At 40.1% G+C, this 8118-nt stretch overlaps 1 protein-coding gene across 1 annotated transcript; it reads right to left on the reverse strand.

Moving 5' to 3' along the window:
* Nucleotides 1-2823: 2823 nt before the first annotated feature.
* Nucleotides 2824-3511, reverse strand: LOC109183627 (uncharacterized mitochondrial protein AtMg00810-like). Its single transcript, XM_019333695.1, has 2 exons — nt 3188-3511; nt 2824-2886 (listed from the first exon to the last, which is right to left on the reverse strand). Exons 1-2 carry the CDS (start codon nt 3509-3511, stop codon nt 2824-2826), a joined length of 387 nt encoding a protein of 128 aa, XP_019189240.1.
* Between the last annotated feature and the right edge of the window lie 4607 nt (nt 3512-8118).

Here is an 8118-nt window from a genome sequence, read left to right on the forward strand (position 1 = left end):
GTTCGCCGGAGAATCACGCCGGAGACCCAGCGGAAAAAGTCGCCGGAAAAGTGACGCCCATCGAAATGCCAAAGAAACCCCTCGGAATCCGCACCCCGGAGTGGAGCAATGCCGATTACACCGTAATCGGAGGTAAAGCACTTGAACCCGACCAATTCTCTCCGGAATTGGTTGATATGCTTAAACATCAAGGGCTCTTATATACTTACCTCGCCATCAAAGGGGATACATACCCCGACTTGGTGAAAGAATTCTACCAACACCTTGTGGCCACCAAACGGGGTGAAAAAGTATAAATCACCACCAAGGTCCGTGGCAAGGAAATTATGCTTTCCGAAGGCCGTTTGGCCAAGCTCTTGAAATTGACCACAACGGGTGTGTCCAACTATGACCCGAAGGGGTGGATTGATACCCAAAACACGGGGTACAAGGACTACCTCGGGTACCTACTCGGAAAGGAGGACGGGTATTAACGCCCAGAATCTCCGCCGCAACGACATCTACTACACCGAAGGGGCACATTACTTCACCCTCGAAGAAATTTGCCAAAAACCCGAGGAGGAGCGAAGTGAATTGGTCGACCGGCTGGACATCTCCCTTGTGCTTGAGGGGGTGTGTTAGACATAATATTATTAATGTTATATTTCCCTGTACTATCTGAATAAGTCAATAAGTTAGAGTCTTATGGCTAGCCTATTGTATAGGGTTAGTTAACGTAGATTACTCTCTTATTGTATTATCTTTGCTACTGTTCAGTTAATGCAGTTGTTGTTGATCTCATCGTGAGCAGCCTCTCTTTGCTGCTTGGTTTGCAGACGAGTGACTGGTCTTCTTGGTGCCATTTTCAAGCCTTTTCTGAGATATGTTTTTGTGAGATTTGTGTTCACAACTCACCTCCTTTTATAGCCGATGCTTAGCATTGGTAATTGTGAGCATTGAATGACCATTCAATATTTGTGCGTTATTCTTTGAACCATTTATTACGGTTATGACTATTAGCGCGTAATTTAATGAAGACCATGAGGGAGATGTAACATACATAGGAATTTTTGTGCAACGGTCATCATGTAATACTCAAATAGATAAAATAAATCAAATAAAGTTTTATCTCTCTGTGAGTTAGAGATTAACCCATAATAAGCCACATTTTATTTCAAGACGAGAAAGGACACATGATACATCTTTAAAATGTGTTAAGAAGATTCTACTTCTTCTCTTTTCCTTTCTTCGTGTTACTTGGTTCCCCCTTTTCGTGTTTGTTTTTCTTCTTGAGAGTTGAGTAGTCAGAACGGGATGATCCAACAGAGGATTTTGTTTCAGCAAGAAGAGGATCTACATCTGGATATCCAACGAGTTCGGTTTTGCAGTCATATGTTCTGAGGAATTCGCGAAGATCCTTGTCCATGGCCGGGTCAATCCAAGATTTTTTAGATAGGAAGCCCAGTATGATGATAAGAGGAAGTTCCTAGTTTGGCTTTGTCTTTGAGGATTCTTCGTCGGATTCATATGTGATGAATCCATCGTAGTGCCCGAGATCTGAGTCTGAAGATATGTCCAAGGGGGCTCGCATGCTATTTCCAGGATAAAGATCACCCTGTTCTTCATGCTTAAGGCGAACCCTTTCTGCGATTCTCCTTGTTGTGTCTTTGGTGATGGGCTTACGAGGTGCCATTTTAGACAGATCTTTAGAAGTTGATAACTAGACTCAGCTAATATCCTCCTTTTATAGTCAGAACATGATGGGATAATTTAATGCATTTGCATTGTTTTCAATGAGGTCCTGATTACTTGGATGAATATCAAGTGCGTCATGTCTTTTATGCACAAGACAACAAGTTCCAAAACATTTATTCCCGTGAACTTATTTGCATCAACACTTTCACGACTATGATATTTCGCAGAGCTTTGAAACTTTTGTGAAATTTCACGTTCAGTATTTAATATATCTTTGACCAGAATAGAAAAGATTCTGCATCTTAAGAGTTTAAGTGGAGAAGATAATCATTGCTGGTATGAAATTTTATTTAACAAAACCAGAGAGTAGGTAACCATGACTTACAGGAGCAATAATCATAAAAGATTTGTTTTTAGAGAAAGCAATAAGGCATGTGAAGTTCCAGACGAGTTGATTCATTAGTTACATCAGACACGCTGGCCACTTTTGCATACTCGTCCAGTTCCTCAAGAGAGAGGGTGGGCTCAGGCGATTTGCTTGATGTTTGAGAGTGAATATGAGAAAGATCTTCATGAGATTTTTCATTCTTTTGAGGAACCTCAGGAATGGGATACCAACGAAAAGTGGGTGGATTAGATGTGTGCTGCTGTGCACTTTTCAGAATCATTATTCTTTGGTGTGCTAATTTTCTAGCTTGTTCCTGGTGGATGGCTCTCTTAGCTTGAGATTCCATGACGATGTTGTCTAGACTTTCTTTGTCTTCCTTGTTGATTGAGCTTGGCATAGAGTATGTGACATTCACCCTTTCTCCATCTTCTTCCAGTTTTATGATTGTCGCGTTGGTGAATTTGCTTGCCTCCGTGAGATGATGGTTTAGCCGAATTTCTCATTTTTCTACTTCGTCCATTTTTCCTTTGCCTTTGTTCTGATTCATACCTGCAAACAACACTTACTAAAACACTAAGATATGTTAATAGGTTAGTATGAATAGCTTTCGTTAAAGGAGGAACTAATTTATAAGCACAAAGGTTGCGTGAAAATGTGTTCAAGAGATTTTGGATTGAGGTACCAAATCTCCTTTTTGGGAATCTTTCAGGAATCTCTGAGTTATGAGACCATTAACACGCCAACTTGTTAGGTCATTTCAATCATTCCAATTTCGTGGCGGAGTGTGGCAAATCCATTTTCACAAAGTGGTTTAGTGAGAATATCTGCCAATTGATCATCAGTATTAACATATTCAAGGGATATGTTCTTTCTTTCAACATGATCACGTATGAAGTGATACTTAATATCAATGTGCTCTGTTCTAGAATGTAACACTGGGTTGTGTGTAATGGCTATTGCACTTGTACTGTCGCACTTTATTAGCACTTCTCAAGCTATTACACCATAATCTTTTAATTGGTGAGTCATCCACAAGATTTGTGCACAGCAACTACCAGCTGCAATGTATTCGGCCTCAGCTGTGCTAGTTGCAATTTATTTTTGCTTTTTGCTAAACCAAGATACAAGTCTTCCACCTAGGAACTGGCAGGTCCCTGAGGTGTTTTTTCGATCAATTCTACAGCCAGCAAAATCAGCATCTGTATAACCAACAAGATCAAAAGAGTTTCCTTTCGGGTACCAAAGTCCTACACTTTGGGTTCCCTTCAGGTATCTTAAAATCGTTTTGGCAGTACTTAGATGACTCTCTTTAGGTTTAGATTGAAACCTTGCACATACCCCAACAGCAAAAGAAATATCGGGTCTACTTGCTGTGAGGTATAGAAGGGATCCAATGATTCCTCGGAAGTTCTTTTGATCAACGTCTTTCCCTTCGTTATCAATATCCATTCTCAAGGATGTACTCATGGTAATTTTTACAGAGGACTTTCCATCAATTCCAAATTTTCGAATCAAGTCATTTGTATATTTAGCTTGATTAATAAATATCCCTTCAGGGCATTGTTTGACTTGCAAGCCAAGAAAGTAGTTCAATTCTCCCATCATGCTCATTTCAAATTTCCATGCATGAGATTTGAGAATTTTTCACAAAGATATGGATTAGTGCTCCCAAAGATGATATCGTAAACATAGATTTGGACTAATAATACATGATCATTGTCTTTGATCCGAAAGAGTGTTTTATCAACAGCTCCTTTCGTGAAACCACAGTTTATGAGAAAGTATGAAAGAGTATCATACCAAGCTTGTGGAGCTTGCTTTAGTCCATATAATGCCTTTTTGAGATGATAAACTTTTTCTTGTCCGCAATCAATAGCGAAACTAGGTGGTTGTTCCACATACACTTCTTCTTCTAGAAAACCGTTTAAGAACGCACTTTTGACATCCATCTGTAGACTTTGAAGTCTTTATATGCTGCATAGGCTAGGAACATTTGTATTGCTTCAAGCCTAGCCACTGGGGCGAAGGTTTCATCAAAATCAATACCTTCTTCTTGACAATAGCCTTTGGCAACAAGTCGAGCTTTGTTCCTAACAATGAGACCATCTTCACTCATTTTGTTTTTTCATACCCATTTAGTTCCAATGACATTTTGGTGCGTAGGTCTTGGAACAAGTTCCCATACATTGTTTCGTTCAAATTGATGAAGTTCTTCTTGCATGGCTATAACCCAATCTGGATCATTTAAGGCTTCTTCAATGGATTTTGGTTCCATTTGTGATAGAAAACAGGCCATCATATTTTTGTGTAAAGAAGCTCTAGTTCTTACTCCTTCTTGTAGGTCTCTAATGACTTGATCGGGTGGATGATCTCTTAACCATCTAAGATCTGGTTCAAATGATGGTTGTTGATGTTGACCGTCCATTTCAGGAATGTAAGGCAGGTCAATGTATACCATTGGTTCGGAGGTGGATTGAGTGTTTGCGTCAATGACTTGTGTTGCTTCATCAGTTTGAGCTCTAGATTCGGGATGTCTAGAATTCGATTGGTATCTTGTGTATGATAAAATATGATCTTCAAGATCTGAGTCTTCTACATCAATTGTTACATCTTCAGCTCTTTCGTCAAAGGCTCTTAGATGGGTCTTCCCGTTGTTATGAATAAAACACCTGCAACCAAAGATATGAAAATAACTGATAACAGGTTTCTTACCTTTCCATAATTCATATGGAGTGAGGTTGTGAGCTTTGTTGATTAAGGATCGATTTTGTGTGTAGCAAGCTGTATTTATGGCTTCTGCCCAAAATCGCTTAGGCAAGCCTGAATGTGCAATCATGGTTCGTGCTGCTTCTTTCAAGGTTCTGTTTCTCCTTTCGGCAACACCATTTTGTTGGGGAGTTCTTGCTGCCGAGAGTTGGTGAAATATACCATTTTGTCCGCAGAAATCCTTGATGACTTTGTTTACAAATTCGGTTCCCTGATCTGATCTGATCCTTATAATGTTGACTTCCTTTTCGGTTTGGAGCTGTCTTAGGAGATTAGGTAAGACAATTTCTGTTTCGTTTTTCCTTTTTAGGAACAGTGCCCAAGTATACTTCGTGTGGTAATCTACTACGACCAGAGTGTATTTTCGTCCACTTAGACTTGTAGGGTCTACTGGTCCAAATAAGTTCATATGCAGCAAGCTCAACGGGCGAGATTTCATGTCTTGACTCTTTGGACTCAAAGGATGATTTGATTTGCTTTCCTTTTTGACAAGCTTCACAGATTTTGTCTTTAACGTAGGTTGCTTTCGGTAGACTTTCTACTAAGTTTTTCTTCGCAAGTTTGTTGATGGTCTTTAGATTCAAGTGACTTAGCTTGTTGTGCCACTCCCAGCTTAGATCTGCATTGCTTTTAGCCACAAGACAAACATTATCATTAGATGAGTTCCAAGTGATAACATACATATTTTTCTTTCGTTTTGCTGAGAGAACAGTTTCGCCATCTCTTGTGCTGATAATGTTGCATTTATCTTTGGAGAATTCGACGTTGTATCCTTTATCGCAAAACTAACTTGTGCTCAGTAGATTGAATTTCAGTCCTTCTACGTATGAGACATTTTGAAATTTTATGCCATTTTTTATCACATCCCCTGTCCCACGAGTTTTGCCACTGGTTTCTCCTCCAAAGATCACTTTCGGACCGTCGATTTCCTTAAAGTTGCTCAAGATTGTTTTGTCTCCAATCATAGGTCTTGAGCATCCGCTATCTACATACCATATGACCTGTTTCTCCTACAAGAAAGATTATGCATTCTTAGGTACCCCTTCAGTTGCGGGTCCTTCGGGGTTAGAGGTTAACTTTGGGATCCAAGCGAACCTAGAGTAACCTTTACTCATTCTCGGTCCTTTGTACCCGTTGAAGACGCGGTAATCATAAAAGATTTTTGAAAAGGTTTTGTTCTTATATCGTTCTTGAAAATAATCAGCAGGTGGATTATGATACTGCTTGGAGTAATTGGTTTGTTTGTGCTGATGTATTTTGTCAAATTGTGCTTTTGACAATGGTTCGGGATAATCAAGCCAATCTTCCTCAGTTGGTCCATTCCATCCATTGCCTGTCCTCGGTCTTCTAACTGACCTCTCGACATGTTGGATATGTTCACTTCGTGTATACTTAGAACGATTTTGCCTCTGATTAACGTTTGGTTTTGTCCTTGATTGATTGTTCCTTGTAGGCTGACCATTCTTTTGATATAGATTAAATCTATTGTCTTTTGGTCCATTCCGTTTGGAATTTTTGTGCCTAGGATTGCCTTTCAAGAAATTATCATTTCTTGGTTCCACAATTCGTTGTACAGCCGTTCCCTTAGGTTGACTTGTTGATTGTGGTGTTTCACCATTGTTAATCTTGGTTACTGGCTCAGATACTTGAGTGGGACCTTGAACAAAAGTAGATATAAAACTTTCACGGGTATATGCATTTGTGGGTTTGTTTAAGGTGACATGTGAAGAGGAGCCGAGGTCATAACCAATTCCGGTTCTTTCCCCAGGCGGTTTTGATCCATTTACCATTCGGTCCATTAGATTGGACGAATTATTAAATGAGTCAAGAACCTCATGCAAATGTTGCTCCCGCTTCTCTCTTTCTGTGCACTGCTCATTGAGAGATAGAAATTGCTTTTCGAGCTGATTCTTTACAATGGCTAGCTTTATGTTCTCTATTCGAACTCGCCTTAGCTCATTGTGGCTGATTAATAGTCGAGAGTTCTCCTCTTTTAGTTCTGAGCATGTGCTGTTTATGATTGCAAATCTCCTCATCATATCACTGACTGATTCATTGGAGTTTTGATCACTTGTTGAGCTGGTTTCTAATGAAAGGAAGGAGGAGGATTGAGAGTCTACCTCTTCATCCTGTGCCATGAGACACATTTCATTCGATTCTTCTTTCTCGCTGAACAAGAACAGAAGCCCCTTTTCTTCTTCAGTACTATCATCATCTGAACTTGAGCTTGAGGAACTGCTCTCGGATTCAAAGTTTTTGGTTGTTTCACTTACGACCATTGCTTTTCTTCTTCTCTCATTTCTTGAGTTCGATGACTCTTTTTTGTCACTTCGTTTGGTGAACTCACTGCTCTCTTTTGATGTGCTTTTCATCACGCTAGGGTCTTGATGTTTGCTGACCATTGGTGGTGGACAATTTGCCTTGAAGTGTCCAGGCTTTTGGCACTTGTAGCACAGCATTTGGGAATCAGTGGTTTCTTGTCTCGGTGGAAGTGAAGATCTTTCATGTTGCCTTCAGCTTGATGGTCTTTGGAAGTCTTGAATGTTGTTCTTCCGCATGAACCTTTTCATATTCCTTACAAACAAAGCATATTGTTCGTCAGATAAAAAATTGCAAGAGTTAGAAGTTGACGTCTTTGACGTCGATGCTTGTTGATTGGCCATCAAGGCAACATTTCTTATTTCGGATTCTTCCAATTCCTTTGGTTCGTGCTCGAACTCATAAGCTTTCAGATCACTAAAGATTTTTTTTGTGCTGGTGGTTTTCATGTCACGATGATCTCTCATTGCAGTGACCTTCATATCCCATGATTTCGGGAGGCCTCGAAGAATCTTCAAATTATTCTCTTTTTCAGTAAGCTCTTTTCCGAGATCTGAAAGATCACCCAGAAGTTTCGTGAACCTAAGCTCCATGTCGGTGATAGCTTCGTTGGGCAACATCTTGAAGTCTTCAAACTTTTTCATGGCTACTGTAAGTTTGTTGTCTTTCTCCTGCTCATCCCCTTCTCCCAAATTCATAAAAACGTTTCCAAATTTCCATTGTTGTTGTGCATTTGCGAACTCTTGGGAACAGGGAATCGTCCAGAGATTTGTAGAGGATATCTCGAGCAACGTTGTCCAAGTTAGCTCGCGTTTTCTCATCAGAATTGAGTTGTGCCTTTGGTTTCGGTATCATGGGTTCTGCACCAGCTCCTTGTGTAACAGCTTGAGTGTTCACCATCATAACAGTGATAGGTCCTGCGGTTATTACATCCCACATTTCATCATGAATGGCCGACAGATGTGCCTGCA

The sequence above is a fragment of the Ipomoea nil genome, unplaced genomic scaffold, assembly GCF_001879475.1.
Source record: "Ipomoea nil cultivar Tokyo-kokei standard unplaced genomic scaffold, Asagao_1.1 scaffold1149, whole genome shotgun sequence".
NCBI classification, from domain to species: Eukaryota; Viridiplantae; Streptophyta; class Magnoliopsida; order Solanales; family Convolvulaceae; genus Ipomoea; species Ipomoea nil.